Raw genomic sequence first — 21,764 nt, forward strand, 5'->3', positions numbered from 1 at the left:
GAATGGAGGTTGCTGTTTGGGCTACACAACCCAAACAGGGCTGTAACCCCAGCAGGTTTTGTCACTGATTCAGCAGAGACCGGTGGGAACTTCATGTGAGAACAGTTTGGGCATTCCAAGCTAAAATTCCCACTTTCCCATGGGTTTTCTGTGAATCCACTCTTGCATTATGTAGTGATCTTCCCTCAAGCAGTGGTGTGAGTTACGACTCTGTATGTGACCAAGCAATACAGGTTTTTAAAAAAGCATAATTGCTACAAATGGATGGTAAAAATTTGGAGACAAAAGCTAATTTAAAGATATGCAACAGAAATTAGGTGGACACTGAATACCCTAATAATAAACTGAATGAACCACTAAGAAATGAATAAACAACCCCGAAACTGCACACAGTTAATAATAATCATCAAGAATAACTTCAGTTGTTGTGTACCTTATCTAGAAGCTTCTTAAACCCATCCTGTCCTACTCCAGAGGAGTGATTCCTCATCTACTCCTGCTGTAAGAAAAATTGACTCCCATCAAAGGAGTGGATTTATAGCAGGTGGTGGCATCCAAGGTGTGTTTAGAGGGAAAATCATAAGGTAGAAATAATTCAGACTGCAGGGAAGAATTACCAGAGTGAAATACTGAGAGATGTATGAAATAATCTCCTTGGGGAGCGATGGCAGCAGCATCTCCTGGAGCATTTGTAAGTGGCCTGGCAAAACATGAGAGGATGTGTTATTCTGGTGGGGAGCAGGAGGTTCTGCCTCCTGGCTGGGGTGAGCCAGGACTCAGAGGACTTACTTCTGTCAGGATTGGGCCTTGGGGGCTTTTCAATTTTTTTCTTTTGGCTGTAACTATGTACTCTGCTCTCTCCTCTTCCTATAAACCCACATCTCACTGAGCCCTGCTCCTGTTTCCACAGCCTGGAGAAGCACATGCTGTCGCACAGTGAGGAGAGGGAGTACAAGTGTGACCAGTGCCCCAAAGCTTTTAACTGGAAGTCCAACTTGATACGTCACCAAATGTCGCACGACAGCGGGAAGCACTACGAGTGTGAGAACTGTGCCAAGGTACAGTGACTTTGTAGGATGCCTGGCACTTCTTGTGCTGCTGGATGCAGGGGGGCAGGAAGAGGGGATGCCCCAGGCTGGGATGCAGGAGGGTGTAGGGCTTCTGCCATGCTCCAGATGGTTTCTCAAGGATTTTCACTTCTACTTTGAAAATACATTATTTTTCTTTCCCTTTTGATTTGGAAATGGCTGTGGAGTTTGAAATGGGCCCTGATGCAGGATGCTGAGCATCCTTGAGCTCAGGGCTTCGCTCCTTGTGGGCTGTAAGAGGGTCAATTAGGGGCAAGAACCCCCAGGGAAATGCAGGCCAGAGGATTCCCTAGGCTGTGTGCCAGCTGCTGTGACCAGAAGCTTCAGGACTCTACTGCAATATAAATCAAAAATAAGGAATAGCAATGCACCCCAGCTGCACTAAGTGAGCACAACTTTCATCTCTAAAGCATCTCCATAACTTCCCAGCATCTGGGCTTGCTGAGTGGATTATTTGCATAGGATGTGGTGCTCTGCATTGCTTTTTATCAGATTCCCAAAGCTTGGCCCTTTTGCATGAGGACTTACTTGGTTTTAGGTAGATTTGCTGCAATAATGGGAATTTCATATTGAGCTGACACTTATAAGATGTAACCAAGCCCTGGTTTCTAGCACTGGGTTGTGTACAGGATTACTTGCTGTCACACACTCAGGTGTCAGTATAAAGTATTTCTGTTGCAGTAATGCTTAGAGGTTTCAAGCAGCCCCATTTTCACTCATTTCCTATGAAGTTCTTGACCTCAAATGTGCAATTCTAACAGCAAAGTCAAATGCATCTGCTGCAAAGGGGTTAAAAGTTCCACCCAATACTTGGCTGATCCTGGGAAACTGAGGCCCCATCCTGCAGGCACAGCTCCCTTTGCTGGCCATTAGCGAGGGTTTTAATCTTAGAACACTCCCAAAAATAGCTCCAAGGTTTGAATTTTAAAAGACTCTTGTAATAACTGGCTTCTTCCGCAGTCAAGTTTCTTGGTTAATCAGTACTCATTTCCTAGCAGGTTTTCACGGACCCCAGCAACCTTCAGAGGCACATTCGTTCCCAGCATGTGGGGGCTCGTGCTCACGCTTGTCCAGAGTGTGGCAAAACCTTTGCCACTTCTTCAGGCCTCAAACAGCATAAACACATCCACAGCAGTGTCAAACCTTTTATATGTAAGTCTTCAACTAAACGTCTTTGATTAAGTGTTGTTTCTCTTGCCGTAAAGCAGCTCAGTCTGGAAGCAGGAGGTTGTGTTCTGCTCCCTTTGAATTTCCCACCCGTGTCACAAGGGCTGTGAGTTACTAAATGAGTTCTGGGTAATTTGTGGTCCAATGCAAGGAGTTATTTTCATGTGGTTTTCCTTTTCAGACAGACACTGTGTGCTGTATAAATGTACCTGTTGTCCCAGGGATGTTTTTCCACGCACAGATGCAAAGTGAGGAGTGGGATTTAGCCAGAAGGAGCCGTGCCAGGCTTGGTGGCTGCAGCCTCATTGCTCTGCACCATGCTGAGCTGGCTGCCCTCCTCCTGCTTTAGGAGTAGATTTTGGGCTGCAGAGTCTCCAAAGCAGATGCCATGACTTTTGCTGGAGTTGGAAAGCAAATCTCAGAGGCAGTGAGATTCATCTTGCCACCTTCTTTGAGGCTCCTCTGTATGCCCCAAGTTTAAGGACTGAGTTGAGCTGTTAGATCTTCACTAACAGCTTTTCCAGCAATAAAACTTGCCATGGATGTAAGCCTGGCTCTGTACTGGGCTTAAATGGGATCCTCAGCACCTCATGGGTTGTGTTTTCTGCTGAGCCAGATGCTTCTTGGGAAGGGTACAGGTTGCTTTCCCTCCCTTTCATTGGGAAACAGAGGCAGAAAACATTTTAAAATATTGTTCTTTGTAGTGCTGCTCTCCCCCACAGCCTTTTCAGGCACTTGCTGTGACTTGAAAGGTACCATGACCATCTCCCCTACTTGTCTGCTAAACCTCTTAATCTTCTGCTGCTCTCAACAATAACTTACCAAAATACCTGCACCACACCTGTGAAAAGTATTGGCCACAAGCTAATATATTTCCTCAAGAGAAGGAGTATAGGCAAAACTCATTTGTGCAAAATCTGTAACCTGCCATTGGGTGAGTAATACTTTTGGTTTCGACTCCTTCAATGAGAAAAGGTTTAAATAGGTCCAGAATTAAATATCACTAATACTTTTGAAAGCTGATTGCAGATTAAATGATTACACTTAATTAGAAAAGTAACTTCTGGTTAGTTAGGGAGTCTTTAGGTAGGCCTATTGCAACACCCTACATAAAAGTGTCTAAGTGGAACCTCTTGTGAATGCAATAATCTCTCCAATGCTCTTTGTTTCTATTTTTTCTGATAAATCAAAACAACAACTGGTATTCTTCACACGTACAGTGTGAAGGATGAAACCCCATGGAGCAACCTATGGATAACAGCCGTGTAATTGCAGAACAAAAGGGTTTGGAGACCACATGTTTGGTTGGCTTTGCCGAGGCACGAGAGGGAGGTAGGGTCACCTAGAGCAGATATCTGCTTTCCACCAGAAGGCCACACACCATGATTTACTCATACCAGTGTGTTTATGGCAACTGTCTCTTATTACAGTGCGCCGCCCAAGCTTGAGCAAAAACTCACCAACACCAAGGTAATTACTCACTGCCTTCGCAAAATCTCCAGCCTCCCCAAATAGAAACCACATGCCATAATAGACTGAACATATTCTAAATAGTACTTATAGTAATTTTTTTAATAAGCAGAAAATATGCAAACGTAACTGGTGGCTAATTTGGGGTCCAGAGACAATCACTGTGCAGAGTGTGCGTAGGCACGAGATTCATTTTTTGCAGTTTGTGAGCCAGATTGGGAGTTTGTGTTAAACCTGGGGTCTGTAGAGCAGTAAAAGCTGCAAAGAGGGAAGCTTCTCTTACAACTTAGTTGCTTTAAAAGTACGGCAGTGAGATTTAAAGGGTGTAATAAGGTGTAACAGGAGAAATCAAACACAGCTTCTGTTGCTTTCATACATGGAAACAATTAAAGTGGATAACCATCCCCCCTCTACTAAAGTCTAAATCTTGTGATGAAAAGCAGGTAGATCTTACAACACAGATTTATCTGAGGAGCCCTGGCTCTTGGGAATATCCATGGAGGTGTCACAGTCAGTTTAGACACAGAGTCTCCTCCAGAATCCTCGTGGCATTGGATGTGCCCGTCACTGATGCAGTGATACACCCAGGCTTCGGGTGACAGTCCCCAAGAGGAAGAAGACTAATCCAGGGAGCAAGGGCTTCCACCTGGGCACAAAATTTCTTTACCAGCCCTTAGAGCCTGTGGATTAAGTAGAATGCCTGTTGAATGCAAGAGGCACCCTAAGCAAGCAGCACGTCATTAAATAGTTTTAAATCATTTCAATGCTCGAAAAGGTAAATTGTTGGTACAGCTGTTAATTGTTTGCTGAGATTATAATAATAAATATTTATGTATTTTAGTGGTATTCCCATTACTGGTTGAATTCAGTTTAAAAACTGAGACAAAATAAATTTAGTCAAATTATTAATTTGCATCTCCCTTAATAGCCTGTAAGGATATCTTAAAAATTTTAGTGCATATTTTTGCTTTTCTCCAGAGTAGAATATTTCTTGATTCTGTTGACTTTGGAATATATTAACGGAGAATAATAGTTTAATAATGTACCACTGTTCTTTAAGGGAGAACTTCCCAGACTTTAGGAAGACCTAATCTGTGCCAATACCCCTCTTTTCAGTCCTTTGCCACTTCAGCCTACATGATCAAAGCCTTATCTTTAATAAAGCCACGTGAATAAGAAGCTGGCCCTCAACGCAACCTGGTAGAAGAGCAAATGTTCATAAAACATGATTTCTTTTTAATTCTACATTAGCCTATCCTTGGAAATGCATGCATTTGAGATTTTTTTTTTTCTGGAAAAATATGTGTGGTCTATCCTTCTTTACACATGGAGAGGAGTTGATCCATAATATCCAAGATGGAGCTTGTGTGAACCTGTGGATGTGACACTCGAGTCACCATTTGGGTCAGTTTAATTTTGGTTTCTGTGGTCAATGTGATGGGAGTGGGGGGAAATTACTGTGTGAAGCCTCAGCAGTGAAGGTAAGGGGGCTTGATTCTGTACCCTGGAGTGTGGAGGTGGGAACAGAAATCTTATGCCTGCTATTAGGTTAAAAATTGGAGAAAATAGCAGAAAAATCGGAGCTTCATAACTGCAGAAACGAATGATAAATAATTCTATATCAAATAAAAAATACATGTATGTTAAATAGGCAAATAAAATATTTTTTAAAAGGACAAAAACTACTTAACAGGAGAAAATCGAGCATTTTCAAGGAACTAGAATAATCTCTCCTCATCCTTCTTGTCTCTCTTATTTCCTTCTCTTCCATATTTTTTCCTCTTTATTTTTCGCTTTATTTTTGATTTTCTCTCTCTTCTTTCTTGCCTTTCCTCGTGAATGAAGATTTCCAGCAGGAACAGTAACTGATACACAGAAACAAACCTTCTTCCTGAATTACTGCACTGCATATTTCCTGTGTTTGGGTCCAATCCTGCACCCTTTACCCCACGAATTGTCCCGGGGATGTCAGAGTGGGATGTGAATGGGGAAAAACGGGTGGATGGGGCAGGATCAGGCCCGGGAACAATAGGAGCATTGTTGGTGAGATATGGAGCAGGCTGCTGAAGAGGTAAACAGTTAGGAGATGACAACAAGTGGTGGAGTTTCTCAAGGGCAGGGATTTGGAGGAGCAGGAAGGTTAGCGCAGGCCCCGGTGCGAGTGGAAGTTAGAGGACGTGATTGTAGTTCATGGGAACCAAGAGTGCAGGATGGGATACATTCAATTCAGTTTCCTCTGCAGGCTTAAAATAGAGCCATTGTAAATTATGTCAGACTGTCTCAAATCATGAAAATGATTGTTAAAAAGGAAGGCCTCAGAATACACAATGTGTATTGTTGTGGGGCTTTGATGTGTGAAAGATGAGAGTTTATGATATAACACAAATTAAATAAAAATAAAGTGGCCACATGCTTTTTCCTGACTGGAAAAAAAAAAAAGAAAAAAAGGATTTATTGCAGAGGGATAGCAGTGCCTGCTGGTAATGCTGCTGCCTTGTTTTTAAACAAGTCTGGAGCTGATACTGTTAGAAGCAAGGTAGTGCAGAGGTACAGACAAATTTTGGCATAATGAAGAGCACAAGACACAGCACAGCCTTGGGACTTGCCCGATGATCCTGCTCATCCAAAGGACGCCGAGAAGGGACATAAGAAGGCACTGGGGAACTATGCATTGCTCTCTTCCAAACCCCACTTTAACTTACAGGCTCATAACTTGGGTGCTGCCCCAATTTGCTCCCTAAGGTTTGTAGCAGCCAGAAAATCAGGAGCCTGCAAAATCCGGTTTGCTTCAGTGACGTGATTGACTCTGTAGTGTCTCACTCTGCACCACCGGGAGCACTTCCAGCCTCCTGCTACTGTGGAAGGTTGCTGGAAGCTGAGCTCCGACGTGCAGAGTGTCACAGGCTAGATCAGGCCCTGACCTCAAGGTAGATCTGCTCCCCTGTGTGTCCCCAGGCTTTCTCCAAATGCTGCATTTGTGAGCCTGAAATTGTTCTCATCCCAGAGGTGTTTGAAAGGAAATTCATCAGGTTCTTACTGAGCATCAGATGTGCAAATAAAGACAGCTTCATTCCTGAAGGAAATTATTGTTGAAATATGTTCTGTCTTGTCATGTACAACAGGCAAATAAGCAATATTAAGGCTAGGAAAGTTTTTAAGATGTGGAATTTAGAGTTACAGCATCCCAGGCACCTTCAAGGACTGTATGCATTGCATGAATGGAAATGCATTGGACATATGAGAGTACTGAGGTTTTCCATGTTCTAGCCTGGACTTTTGTGAGATTAAATTTTTCATTGTAAGTGGGGGAAAAAAAAGTTTGTTACATATATACGTGGAAATAGGAAATACCTGGTTGTCTCCTCCTTCACCTCTTTCCTATTCTTGCAGAGTGAAAGCTCTGTGAGGCAGCTCCATCTCTGTCTGGTCCTGCAAATATTTATTTTAATGATTCATTCCCACGTGGGAATAGTGACATAAATGGATGCCATTTGAAGACACCTGTGCTCTCACACAGGAGCACCGTGGGTTCACGCGGGGTCACAGCACCGGCTCGGGGCTCGTGGGGAGTTCTGGGGGCTAACGCAACATGGAGTAACGGTACCAAATGTGCAACACTGTGCAACGCAAAGAGCAAACGAGGAGAGTGTGTCTTGTAGTGATTCCACACCTTTTCTGCTTGGTTGGAGTGGGTTTTGGTGCTGTCCTCTGACATTTGTCTGCTCGGATGTCTTGCTCTGGAGAATACAGTTGCTTTTGTACATGTGTGCACCCAGACCTCTCCCTATGGCTTCCTCATGGACATTTGGCGGGTAAAATATGGTGTTATTTGCACAGCTTTGAGGGTGGGGGCAATTACCACAAAGCCTGAGATGTGTTGTTGTTGTTGTTTACATACAGGTGAGGTCTGCCATAAATCCTATACTCAGTTTTCAAACCTTTGTCGTCATAAGCGCATGCATGCTGATTGCAGAACCCAAATCAAGTGCAAAGACTGTGGACAAATGTTCAGCACTACGTCTTCCTTAAATAAACACAGGAGATTTTGTGAGGGCAAGAACCATTTTGCAGCAGGAGGATTTTTTGGCCAAGGCATTTCTCTTCCTGGAACCCCAGCTATGGATAAAACGTCCATGGTTAATATGAATCATGCAAATCCGGGCCTTGCTGACTATTTTGGAGCCAATAGGCATCCTGCTGGTCTTACCTTTCCAACAGCTCCTGGATTTTCTTTTAGCTTCCCTGGTCTGTTTCCTTCAGGCTTGTACCACAGGCCACCTTTGCTACCTACTAGTTCTCCTGTTAAAGGACTTCCGAGCACAGATCAGACAAACAAAAGCCAAAGTCCCCTCATGACAAATCCTCAGATACTGCCAGCCACCCAGGATATTTTGAAGGCACTAAATAAACAACCATCAGTAGGGGAGAATAAGCCAGTGGAGCTTCAACCAGAAGGGTCCTCTGAAGAGAGGCCGCATGAGAAACTCAGTGACCAGTCAGAGAGTAGTGACCTTGACCTTGACGATGTCAGTACCCCCAGTGGCAGTGACCTGGAAACCACCTCGGGCTCTGATCTGGAAAGTGACATTGAAAGTGAGAAAGAGAAATTTAAAGAAAATGGTAAAATGTTCAAAGACAAAGTAAGCTCTCTGCAGAGCCTGGCGTCAATAAATAATAAGAAAGACCACAGCAATCATTCCATTTTCTCACCATCCTTAGAGGAGCAGACTGCGGTGTCAGGAGCGGTGAATGATTCTATAAAGGCTATTGCTTCTATTGCTGAAAAGTACTTTGGTTCAACAGGACTTGTGGGGCTGCAAGACAAAAAAGTCGGAGCCTTACCTTACCCTTCCATGTTTCCCCTCCCGTTTTTTCCAGCATTCTCTCAATCAATGTATCCATTTCCTGATAGAGACTTGAGACCGTTACCCTTGAAAGTGGAGCCCCAATCACCCAGTGAAATAAAGAAGATCCCAAAGGGAAGCTCTGAGTCTCCCTTTGACCTCACCATAAAACGTAAGGAGGAGAAGCCTCTTACTCCCATCCCCTCAAAGCCAGCAGCCCCCTCTGCATCCAGCCAGGACCAGCCGCTGGATCTCAGCATGGGCAGCCGAAGCCGAGCCAGCAGCACAAAACAAGCCGAGCCTCGGAAAAACCACGTCTTTGGAGACAAGAAAGGAGGAGACCTCGAGCAAAGGAAATCTTCGGAGTCCTCTTTGCAGCACGCCAGGCCCACCCCGTTCTTTATGGATCCCATTTACAGGTAACAGACTCTGCTGCCTTTCAGCATCCTTTGGTACAGGCAGCGAGGTCTGCCAGGGCTGCCACCCTGTCCCTCTCCCAGTGTCCCTGGGGGTGCCATCCCAGCTGCTCCAAGTGAGCCATGGGGCCGGTAATGCTGCAATTAGCAAGCCCTCGTTGCCATGAGTCATTAGTTTAACCTGCATAGCTTGACATGCAGAGGTTGAATATATTCTCTTACCTATAAATGAGTTGGCTACAGTATTGAATGTTGTTTATTTGATGTGTATTTGATGTCACTTGTTTGCCTGAAATTCATTTTCTTCCAAAACTCTGCCCACTCTGACTTCCCCTGGAGGTGACAGTGCCTCTCCCAGGGTATCCCTTCTACTCCACCTTGCTAGTTCCTCTTGAATTCAAGAGGAGTGTCTCATAAGTACAACAAAGAAGCACATTGGACCTAAAGTGTATTAAAAATACGGAAATTGAGAATGATTTCTGCCCTTTTTTACCATCATTTGAGTACTGGATTGATTTCTGCAGGCATTTCATTCATAGAATTGAAGGCAGAGCATCCTTGTGTGTACAAAGCCTCACCAGTGGGCTCCTTAGTCATAGAATCATCACAGAAAGGCTTGGGTTGGAAGGGGCCTTAAAGCTCATCTCATTCCAACCCCCTGCCATGGGCAGGGACACCTTCCACTATCCCAGGCTGTGCAGATCCCCGTCCACGATCTACCTTGTAAAACCAGTGGGAGCCTCATTGTTGGCTTTGACAGGTGCACACTGTCAGTGAGCTGAGGTTTTAAAAAACAGTGGTAAAATCCAGACCTCCTGGTGTTTCCCAGCAGAGCTGAGATGGATCTCACTGGGATCTGAATTTCACCTGCATCCTGTGTGTCAGCCCCCCTTTTCCCTTCCTGCTCTTATATCTGTAACCAGTCAAAGTCACATATCTAAATTAGTTTAGAGAAATATTAGCCATAAAAGTATTTGTCTGTAATATAAAGGACTGATTTTACAGCTTCTTGTTAAAACAAAAAAATGTAAATTATGGTAATTTATTACTTTATCTGAAAAAGAAATGCTGTGGGCAAAGTTTTTGGAGAATGCTGGTGCATAAGACAACAAGTCTGCATTATGAAGAAACAGGCTATGATGCTATTTAGTGAGATGGTTTTATTCATGCCAGATTGATATCTGTGTTAGACCATAAGTTTTCTTTGAATCATATTCACTTAAAATGCCTGAAGCAGCTGAAATAATGATCCATGTTTTATGGCCCTGCATTGCCAACTAATTAAATTGCATTGCAAACTCCCCTGCCCAGGGCAGAGGGGTTGAAACTAGATGATCTTTAGGGTCCCTTTCAACCCAAACCATTCTGTGAGCCTACATTTCTGTGATTTTAATGACTTCTGTACAAATTCTGGCAGCGCAGCACGAGGTCAGTTATTACTGAGCCTTCCTTTGCCATGAGTTACATCTACATATGGACAACATGATCCATCCATGAAACCATGCACATCAGTAACAGAAAAAACAAAAGCCTCAAGTTTCCACGCTGTTTCTGAATTATCCATGCTGGGTTTTGCTGCCATGAGTGAATTGCAGTTTTTGTTGCTGGCACCTCAGATTCAGTGTGTTCCTACAAGCCCACCTTTGTTGCCCTGCTTGTCCTTGGCTGTGCACAGGGGGAGGTTTCCAGGGTGGTGGCTGTGATGTCATGTGTGGACAGATGGCAAGGGACCCGTTGCTCAAGGCTCTGTTGCCTTGAATTTCTCTTGTCTTAGTGAAGAGCACACTCAGTTGCCTTATTTCTTTATAAAAATGCTTGGTAGTTAGTCATTGGTTCCTATTATAATTGTTATTAATCTTTTGAAATGGGATTATTCCCTATATATATAAATGGTATAATAATCTACTTTAATGGTGATTCCCAGCCCCACCCTGGCAGTAATGAGCTGTGTGTGGGAATTGAGACTTGAGTGTCCTCCCTTATCTTTTACTGTTATCTCCTAGAAACAAATTGTTTGATGTGTAATTGCCTGGTTTAAACCTGAGTAGCTGTATGATTATTAATATCTGAGACTGATTCATCACAAGCAAATCTAATTTTAACATTTACAGAGTAGAAAAAAGAAAGCTAACTGACCCACTGGAAGCTTTAAAAGAGAAATACTTGAGACCTTCCCCAGGATTCTTGTTTCATCCACAAGTAAGTATTTTGGGAATTTTGATGTTGTAAACAAGCCTGTTGATGCTTCAAAGCAGGTGCAGAGAAATGAATGCAGTCTTAGTCATTTTTGGATTTCCTAAACCACACAGTTTTTGCTGGACCATTGTGGTGGAAAAGCGTAAGCATTGTTCTGAGCTTCTTGATGTTTTGCAGATGAAACAACATGTTTTGATTATAGAGGAAGCCAGATTCAAACTGAATGTGTCTTTTAGAACCATTTTCCTCCAAAACTATACTGTAGCCACCAACATTTGCAGCCACTCATGTCTCCTGTGCTCTGAGTGAGGAGAGTCTGTATTGTCTACGAGGAGTCGATGCAGATTCAAATAAGGCCAGCAAAGCTGAGTGTCCAAGTTTAAAAGGGATTTTATTTTGTTTAAGGACTCCCATAAAAGAGATGAAAGTGTCCACCTGATGTTTCTAAGCCTCATAGTGTAAATGCTCCATGGGTTTTGGTAGCTGCTGTGGGCTGCAGTGTGTGTAGGATCCCTACTCCTCCATTCCTGCAGACAGTTTATAAACTCTGGGCTGCTCGCTTGTTCATAGGTCACAATCCTGGATGAAAAGCATTTAGGAGGGTGTCCTTAAAACAGTGTAAAAACTGTGATGTGTTTGTAGTATGGGAAGAGGATCTGTGTGCAAACTATGCGTTGCTTTTCTCCACCAGCACCGCACCCTCATTTTGGCTTCCTCCTCCTTGCTCCAGGAGATTCTGCTAAAAATTTTGGTTAAATCTTACACCCGAAATAAAATGCTCTGTGGTATTTACAGATTTGAACCCCTTGCTGACTGTGGGCTGTTTCATCTTAGTAATGACACCCTCTACACATCCTGTATTTTAAGCACACAACCATGAGCTGCTGTCTCTGTTCAGGTTCCTCTGAATTCCTGGGCAAAACACCCCAATAATCTTCCAGCACTTGCTTTTTTTTTTTTTTCCCCAATGAAATCCTAAATTGTTATGTCCTAACTTGCATGGATTATATTCTGAAATATGGGACTTCTGGAGAACTGGGAAGAGAAGCTGATGGTATACATGGTTGCAGATGCACAAAAACACCCCATTCCAATTTCTGAACAAAGTGTTGGATCTAAGTATGAAAGTATTTTGTAGTATTTACATGCTGTAAGTATTTATGGCATTCTGTAAGTATTTATAAGCATTAAATAAGAATTTAAGATGTATTAAAATCACTGAGAATTTATGTGCAAGATTTAATAGCAGCTTAACACCTCCTGCTAAGTTACCTTAAATAAGGTAAATAAGGTAAATTTGCTCAAGTGGCAAAATAAAAAGTGAAAATTCCCCAAAGATGAGCCAATGTGCTTTTTGTTCCTGCTGTAAAACAGACTGGTTCCTCTCCATCTAGTTAGTGATTCTGTTAGAGCAGCTAAGGAGCTGTAAATTATCAGTAAATTATTTAAATGAGGACATTTTAGATACTGCATTGATGGAAAAAGCAGTATCGTTTTGCTTAGTGCACTCTAGATGTTCAGAAGCTGTAACTCAGGGTAGTTAAGTGCAGGTGGATTTGGGGGTTCTGAAGGTGTTGCTGCAGGTTGGACTGATGCCAGTGGTAGGTAGAGTGGTCAGTGGGTAGGAAAGGGGCTGCTGGGGTAAAATTCACTGTTTGGAGTTTGGCTGTGGTGGGCAGGAAAGGAGTTGGATATTTTTCTATGTAGCGTTGTGTGACTGAGTTACCTGCGGGACTGGGAATCAGGCAAGGATATGGGGATGAAATGGAGACATTGGGCATTTCCCTGTTAATGGGAATGATGTCAGGATTCCACCTTCATGTTTTGTCCTAGAGAGTTGGTTGAATCTCTTGCTGGTGCCCAAGGAAGGTCCCAGTGCTGTCACCAAGTCCATCAGTGTGAGGAGGAGGTGTCGGATGCCACCTCCCCATGGCAGGGCCAGCCCAGGTGGGGCAGAGAAGCCCCCCAGGGGAAGGAGGGAGGCTGGCTGTGCAGAGCCCCCTCCTCCACATTTCTCACTGTGCAACAGGATAAAAAATCCACGGCAAAGCCTGGCTTTGGTTTTATCACTTACCTGAGTGAGAGGGATACGTCTTTAACTTGGTGTGAGCTGGATCGATACAGAGGTCAGGAGTGTAACAGGCACTAAGGAACATTGTAAAAGAAAACCAAAGCACCAGCACACGTCCTGTCAAAAAAGTAAATGTCAAAATGTTTTCTTGCAAACTTTAATAGAACAGAAAGGAGCCTCCTGTTTGCAAAGGCAGAATCTGGCTCGGTATTTATAGAGGACTGGGGAACAGCTTCCAGAAAAGCTGTTTTTCCTTTATAGTCCTGTTCACCCCTGTAAAAGTACAGGTGGGGAGTGCTCCACAAGTTTTCATTTTCTACTTGCAGGATTTAAATTATCTACAAAATTATTGTTCATGTCCTAAAAGCTTGTGTTTCTGTTGTTGAATTTATTCCTGAAAATTGCTGTCTCGTGGAGCAAGAATTTATTATTTTTTAACTGGATAATATGACAGCAAGCACATGGATCTTTAAAAAGGTTTCTGAAATAAGACTTAAAGACATAAACCCTGAAGTCCTTATCCTATACCTGGCTGGGAAAAATTCCTCCCAGTGCCAGTGGCCCAAAAGCTATGAAAGTTAGATAAGTTGATGGCGTTTCACAATAATTTGCCATTACAACGATTGTATTTTTTAGGAAGAGAACACCCCTCTCCAACAAATCATTCAGAATAACATTTTAATTAGTATCTTTAAATAAAATCTTATTAAGTAGATTGATTGCAATAAGGATTCCAATGCAGGAATAATGTGTTGTTTTTGTTTCAATTTTGCTCCCAGTTCCAATTGCCTGATCAAAGAATTTGGGTAAGTTCATTGCTTATATTTTTGATTTAATCACTGTGAAATAAATTGCATAAGAAAAATATAATATGAAAGATAACTTATCACTCAATTACGGAGCATGCCACTCTTTCCTACAGGGTCTTGTAGCTGTAGCAGATAAATATGCTCTTATGTCAAATTGGCTTTATTTTTACGTACCTGATCCTGGTGGTTTTGTTTGGTGAAGGCAATGGGAGCTTTACCTGAGTGAGGGTTGCAGAATGCAATCTTTGTTTATATGTGACTGAAGTTGTTCCAAACCGTTTCCTTCAGAGATTGCAGTGAAATTTTCAGGCTGAAATCTTGTTAGATTGCAATAGTTAATAAATATTTAATCTGCATTAAAATACAGAGCCTCAGAGGATTTAATGTTTCTCTCTCACTTGACTTTGGTGGGAGTTAGTCACTTTAATAGTCACTTTAATAGCTCTGAAATTTTGAGCCTAATTGCTCATTGCAGTGCTTAAAGCAGAAATAAAACACCCATTTATTTGCTGTGTTTAGGTCAAATTTGTCCTCTGTGTATACTTACATCATCCTCCTTACATGAACAGGAATTGTGCTTTTAGTGAGTGTACTGTGGGATAAATTTGGGCTTTCTCTTCTATTTTTATAAAACCTTGCTTTTAATACATCTAAATTGTTCATGAGAAGAAAAAAAAAAAAAGAACCACAGCAACTGCTTTTGCAGATGCAACTCCAGTAACGCCGTGTTCTGCTCTCGCACTGCTGGCTCCTCAGCTGCAGCGCCGAAACCATAAATACTTACCCCAGAGTTTCCCAACCTTCGGGCTTTGGAGGGGAGAGCTGGAGCCAGGAGGCAGTGGCTGGGATCCTGACTCACTCCTGCTCATCTCTCTCACTGCGAGCTGGACTCATTTCACCAGGCAAAGCCAGAATTCTGCAAGCCGAGCTCTGAGATCTTCTCATGCTCCTCCGCACGTGCGTCCCTGCACGGGGCTGCTGCGGGAGCCCCTGGAGGTGCTGCCCCTGCAGATGGGCTCTGAGCCCTGCCCTCTGCTCTGTGCCCTCTTTGGCACACTTCTAGAGCAGTGATGGACCTTTGCTCTGTGTGCACATGTAGATTTTAATCCCACTTTCTTCCTGGGAAGTGCTGGCTTAAGCAGCTGCAAAGATGCTCTGGGAGCCTGAGCTGGAAGGAGCTGAGCAGGCATCGAAGGACTGCTGTGAGCACCCAGAGGTGCTGCAGGAGCTCAGCAAGCAGGAGGTGGGGTTGGATGCCAGACTTGAAGAGCACAGGAAGTGGTTCCCGAATATTTTCTTTGGGCAGTTCTGTGTAGGACATGAAGGGGCCGTAGTAGGATTTGTGATTTGGCCCAGGCACCCTTAATCCTCTGCTCTCAGAAAAGCGGCTCTGCTTCAGCAAGTTTGGGAAGTTGAAAAACCCAGTGCAGTCTGTTTCTTCTGATTTCCTTGACTTTGGCTTGGTCCTCAAATTTCCATCATCCTGCTCCTTTGTGAGTGTATGTCTCCTGGCCATGCTCATGCTATGAGCAGCTCCAGCAGAAATAGATGTTTAAAACGTGAAGGGACTGAGCAGGATGCTGATTCATGGATGAATCTCCACCTTGAGAGATTTGGTTATGTCACACAAGCCTTTCCATCTCAATTCCCAGTTGCATGTGCCATATATTCCAAGATTATTTGAGATTGTTTTTTCTTGTTTGGAAGGTGCCTTATGGTACAAATCAATGGGCAACACCTTCTCTTGAATGGATCAGGAGTAATTTGATGTATTTATTCCATTTTGGTCCCATCAGGAGAAGGTTGCTTAAAGAGGTTCTGTAATTATAGGCAGGCATTATTTGCTTTATGGAGAACCATTGTAAATAATTAAAACAATTTTACAAATAAATGAAAAGGAATTTGGTGAGTGCATTAACAAAGCTTTTATTTTACTGGGCTTATTTTTAGGACATGATCCATTCTGTTAACTGAGCTTAATCCCCACCAACTACATTCATACAAATCAAGTTATTCTGGAACCAAACTGCAGATCAGCAGGAGTTTCTCGCTACTGCTTCGTAAAGTTCAGCCACGTGTGATGGGTCTCTTGAACGTGAATATAACTCAGCCAAGTTCCAGGGCTAGATGTCCAAATACACACAGTTTCAAGACAACATGATTCACAAATTGCAGTTTTTAGAGGCAACATTACAGCTTCAGATGGGAGAGGGAGAAATAATGAGCTTTAGTAGTTGGATTTTGAAGAGTTCCCCAAATAACAGTAGTAAAAATAGAAAGCAAACACTTGAACAGTTTTTTTTCCCATGAGGTCTGGCCATAAAGTCAGTTGTTTTTGTGATAGCAGCAATGAAGGAGTCACGTTTGTAAAACATGAGGTCATGTAATTCATGACATTTTCTGCGAGATTATTTCATATCATCAGGTTATTCTTAAAAAGCAGCAACAGCAAACGTTTGCTTTATTTATGCCACTTTTTCTTGGGTGGGTTAATAAATTTTAAGACAAATGTTCAGGGCCCCTGCTGATGGTATCTTGCCCTCTGAAATGTTTATAAATACTTGTTTTAGCCGATTATGGTAATGTCTGCATTTTTGAGTCGGAGCTGGGGAATTGTGACTGCACATTAGTTTGCGTCAGTCGGAGGTTAATAGCCTCTCAGGGAGGTGGGGGAAAGCTGCTTCCTTTTCCAGACATCTGGACACAGATAGAATCAACAACTCTTATATATGTAAATCAAAAGTTACTGTTCTATATAAAACACTGTCATTCACTGATCGCAGATTAGGAGCGCCCGTGACTTGTCCATAAGGCAATAGCTGTATGTAAAATATGTAATAGGATCTTCTCCCTCTCCTGCCTCCTCGGAGAGCTTTCTCCATGGGCATGGCAATTACACTAATCCCATCCTCGGGGCAAGCAGTGCTTTTCCCCCCGTGCCCCATTCAGGGATCACCACAGCACTTGGGTGTTGGGTTGGGGTGCAGAACCCCCTGAAAGCACAGCTGGTGGCTTTAGCCACACACCTGCCTCCCTGCTGGTCCCAGGGACTGTCACTGGAGAGATGAGGTGACCATGAGCACCCACCCAACCCCTCAGGACAGACACTCTCACCAACACCTCCCTCGAGGAGTTTGGTGAACTGAGGACCGGTAGCACCTCCACAACCAACAGAGCCCCTATAGAGGCAGGTCTGGCCTTGCTATCAGCAGTAACAGTGTTTGGAAGGAAGAAGAGCTACTTCAGTTGTGTTTCAGCTGGAAGGGAGACTTGCATTGTGGAAGAAGGAAAGTCATCTCCTGGGTTAATATTTAGTCATAAAAAAAAAAAAGAAGGGGGGAAAGGGTAAGAACAGAATAGTGTTTTTTACAATCATTGAAGATTACCAGTTGGTGTCACTGGGCCCTGGACTGTGGCATATGTCTGTAAAGGCCATAGGAAGAAGGGGGATCAGGCAGAGAGTGGAGTTTGTGACTGTCTACTGTGAGTAGCCAAATCCAGAGCTGATGATGAAGATTTTGCAGGAGATTCAGAGAAAGCTGAGTCACCAGGATTGAAACGGCAATGAAAGTCAATGTCAGTAAATACCCAATAATACCGAGGGGAAATTGTGACTTTTAACTCCTGTCATTTAGGAAAAAGATCTTGAAGTTGGTAGTCTTATGAAAATATCACCTCTGTGCTTAGCAGAAAGGAATTGAAAACATCATTATGTTATACTGCCTTCAGGTCTTGAATGCAGCTGAAGTTCCTCTCGAAAAGGCCATAGTAGAATTAGAAAAGACACAGAAAAGTGCAACAATGATGATCAGAGGTAGGGAACAGCTTCCATTCAAAAAGTGACTAAGTAGATTTTGATTTTTTCAGCTGGGAAAAAAATGCCCAAGGGAGCTGTGCCCCAGCTCTGTGAGCCCATGAATGGTGAGCAGAACCTGAATGAGGAATGGTTATTCATTAGTGATAACAATACAAAAAAAAAAAAAAAAACACAAAAAATATCAGGCAAGAGGCTTAAAAGGAACAAAAGTGAATATCTTTTCATAGGCACCTAATTAAATTGGTGAACTCTCCTTGACAAAAATATAAACGAGTCTGAAAAGGTTCAGCCAAGTGAATGGGAGCAGCAGCCGATGGACGTTCGATGTTGTAACTGAGATGCAGCCTCCAGTTAATGCTTTTCCACCTCCCTGTGCTGGTGTGTGACAGTGGGGAGATCTGTCCCTTGCCCACCCTCCTGTGTGTCCCCTGGAGCCACTGCTTGGCACTGGTACCAGCTTCCAAAAACACAAGTTTCCAGTTTACGATTCCTGCTTGATTTTGGTGTCTGAGTTAGTCCTCAATGCAAAACCCCCAGATTTCTTACTGCTCAGCTGGTATTTTGCAAGCAGACTGGTGAGCAGGGGCTGTCTGCCTGCACTGGAGGTGATGGACAGCATGTTGTGATCAGGGCTGCAGGACTTCATGGGCTGTAAAATGCCCCCACAGCCCAGGAACCCATCTCACGATAGGGATTTGCATCCTGAAGGCTCTGAGCACCAACACACTCCAGGACTTCTTAAGAAAATGCCCCAGTTTTGGTTCTTGGGAGCCCTACCTCCAGCAGATAGTGCCAGCTATAATTATCCTGATAGCAGTGGAGTGACAGTGCCTCGGATCAGCAAAGCTGTGAGGCCAAACACTTCCCACTGGTGCTGGTGCAGTTCTTGAAAAACATCAATCATACCAGGTCACCACATAAGTCAGGCTTTTAAAAAAAAAAGCAAAACTGGCAAAGCAGCAAGCACAATAGTCATTCCTATGGTGAGAAACATATTTTTAGAAAGAGAGTAATACTTTAAAATAATTGGAAGTGCTCGTGCTTCCTCTGGATGAGGGATTTAAGACTAGGTGCTGATTTCATACCTATTTTGGGACTGATGTAATCCTGGAGGCAGAGTTGGAGGTAGGGCTGATCTGCTTCGCTGTGCATTAAACAAGGGTCTGTCTCAGTTTCTACTCTGCAAAATCCTGGAAATAAGAACTGGAAAAAAAAAATCAGCATGACTAAGCCATTTTAAATGTAAAGGGGAAAATAGTTGCTTTAATATATTACTGGCAGGGACCATGTGCATGAGAAATTGTGATCCAAAAATGATTTAAACCCACTAGATAATGAAATGGACTTGAATATTAAATATACATAAATAAAACATTTATTATACTTCTCAGTACCCTTATTATTCTTCACCATAAATATGTGATACCATAACCCATGCACTGTCATGTCACTGCTAATCAGCCCGAAGGCCAAAGGGCATTTTTCATTCAAACCATTTATTTTCAGCAGTTGTAAAATAGATGAGTGAATTTTTGTGGGGAACAATTAGAAGAAATTAAAGGCAGTGGGACGACTACTTTGAAAGCTTTAAGAATCAATTCCAACTAAAGGAGAAGATGAAGTCGTATAAAAAGAAATATATGGTAATGTTGAGGTGTATGGGTTGATAATGACATCTTGGTGCCGAGATAGAATTACCTCCTCTCCCAGCAGCATCATCATTACATATCTCATGCCTGTGATCAGTACACGTCAAAATCCTTCATATTGACAAACGTGCTGTCCACTTGCATCTGTGGAGAATGTTTTAGCAGCTGAGTGATTATGAATCAAACCCCAGAGCTTACAGCCCTTACTGCCTTGCAATGCTTTCACATTTGTTGCCTGACAAGTAAATGTATCTTGACTTCCCTCTGAGATTTTTTATTTTTTTCCACCGTGTTTGATGAAAGACATTTGGCAAATTGGCAGTGGTACCCTGTACGTTGCAATTTGTACTCAGCATTAGGAATCTGAGCATGAAATGAGAGGGCAGGCTACAGGCTAAAGGGAAAAAAACGAGGCAGCCCAAAGGCAGAGCTAACCAGCATGGAAATAGTCATTCCAGGAGACAATCATGTCGTTCTGCCAATGAAAATAAATAAACCTGCAAAAAATGCCCAGTTCTTCCAAATAAAATTTCAGTTTTACAACAATCAGAGCAACCTCTTATGGATTTTGAAGAACAGTCTGTGGAGGTGTTCCAGCTGAGAAGGGTTCAGCATCTTGTCTTTCATATAATTTGCTTCTTCATCACAAGCAAGATCTTGCACAGGGCTCATGCTGTGGGTTTTGTGCTTGGTAGGTGAGAGCTTGGCTTTCTTTTCTTTCATTTGTTTGTGGTGTTATGGAGAGGTGGATGGTTATTCTCACCTGTCAGTAGGCTCAGGAGCATTCTTGAACTCTTCAAGTGGCAATGTTTGAGGTTTTGGAGGGGCTTTCCTTGGTCTGTTCCAGACACCTTAAAGGAAACTGTTCTCCAGAAATTATTTAATCCCCACTCCCTGCAAATTGCAGACAGCTAATCAAGAGTGGAAACATCCCAAAGCACAAAGGATTTACAAGCAACTAAAGGTAGAGCAGGAATATTAAGAGGTGAAGAAATAGGATAGACATCTAACAGGCAACGTGAATACAGAGCACCAAACCCACCAAAGCTTAATTTCTTCTGTGTTTATCTAATGGTCTTTGGCTATGATGGGCTAGAACACTGGGCTTCATGATTGGATGTGGCTGGGACATTGATGGAGCCTCTTTGGAACTGGATTGTTGGAGCCCTTGGTTGAGCTAGAGTGTTCATAATCTTTCCACTGTGATAAGTGTCCTCTGCAAGTCCTTAAAAAAAACAAACAAACAAACAAAAAAATCCAAACCAAAAAACTAGACATTCAGTTATTATTTCTGTTCATTTGGTAAAAAATGTTCAATGATTTCGGTAGATGGGATGCATAGACTTGAAGGCACACAACCACAGAGCATGACTACAAAACCTGGAATTTTGTAGAAGCTGGGGCTTAAAAGTAAGAAGAAATGAACACTGGCTGATTATTACCCTCATGCCCCATAATTTTTGAGACTGCAGCTCTACACTGGCCTTTTCCCCTTTTTTCCTTTCACTTACCAGTGGATGTTCTTGTATTTTGGGTTCCCGGTGGGGGCAGAAATCCGAGGGGGTGTTTACCTTGGTGGGCTCTGTGCTCTCTCCTGCTGCAGGTGTCAGCTATAGAGAACATGGCTGAAAAGCTGGAGAGCTTCAGCGCCCTGAAGCCGGAGGCCAGCGAGCTGATCCAGTCGGTGCCGTCCATGTTCAACTTCCGCGCGCCGCCCAGCGCCCTCCCCGAGACCCTGCTGCGCAAGGGCAAGGAGCGCTACACCTGCAGGTAGCCCCAGGGCCACCCCACGCTGCCCTCCCCAAGCCCCCCCCTGCTCAGACATCCCACAGCGAGCTTTTCAGACCTCTCCGTGCCCAACGTGGAAAGCGTTTCCCTTTGGGGTTCCTATTTATTAGATTATTGGTGTTACGAAGCAAAGAGCTCTCCCTGTATCGTAGCAGCTTGATAAATGAGGTGCAAACTGTTACATAAACAATTCCTTTTTTTCCAAATTTTCTCATCACTTTCATATATAAAAGTGTGCTTTCATTATTGATTTTTTTGATCGTAAACTACAGACGTGTTTTCTCTCAGGCTTCTGGTTTTAATATCCAAAGGGATCAGTGATAAAATACATGACTTATTAGGACTTGTGTGTACAGACTTAAAAAAAAAGCCCACAATGAAGATAGTCATTGAATATGCACCCAAAATGAATGGGAGCTTTGTCAAGGAGAGTGGAATTAGCTGTGTGG

General features: G+C 43.1%; 1 protein-coding gene across 12 annotated transcripts in view; it reads left to right on the forward strand.

Moving 5' to 3' along the window:
* MECOM (MDS1 and EVI1 complex locus) overlaps positions 1 to 21,764 on the forward strand; it is a 181,856-nt gene that overhangs the window by 149,683 nt on the left and 10,409 nt on the right. For 4 of the 12 annotated variants that reach the window (XM_042042215.1, XM_042042210.1, XM_042042219.1 and 1 more), the window contains exons 5-10: positions 911 to 1,058; positions 2,084 to 2,240; positions 7,626 to 8,988; positions 11,097 to 11,184; positions 14,032 to 14,058; positions 21,131 to 21,297. In XM_042042215.1, the coding sequence (XP_041898149.1) occupies positions 911 to 1,058; positions 2,084 to 2,240; positions 7,626 to 8,988; positions 11,097 to 11,184; positions 14,032 to 14,058; positions 21,131 to 21,297 (1,950 nt within the window). Of the gene's footprint in view, positions 1 to 910; positions 1,059 to 2,083; positions 2,241 to 7,625; positions 8,989 to 11,096; positions 11,185 to 14,031; positions 14,059 to 21,130; positions 21,298 to 21,764 lie in introns of those variants that run through there. The other 8 variants (XM_042042216.1, XM_042042212.1, XM_042042217.1 and 5 more) reach the window with 5 other exon arrangements.

This window comes from Corvus kubaryi, unplaced genomic scaffold (assembly GCF_017639235.1).
Source record: "Corvus kubaryi isolate FWS band 111438036 unplaced genomic scaffold, C.kubaryi_AGA036_p1.0 37397, whole genome shotgun sequence".
NCBI lineage: Eukaryota > Metazoa > Chordata > Aves > Passeriformes > Corvidae > Corvus > Corvus kubaryi.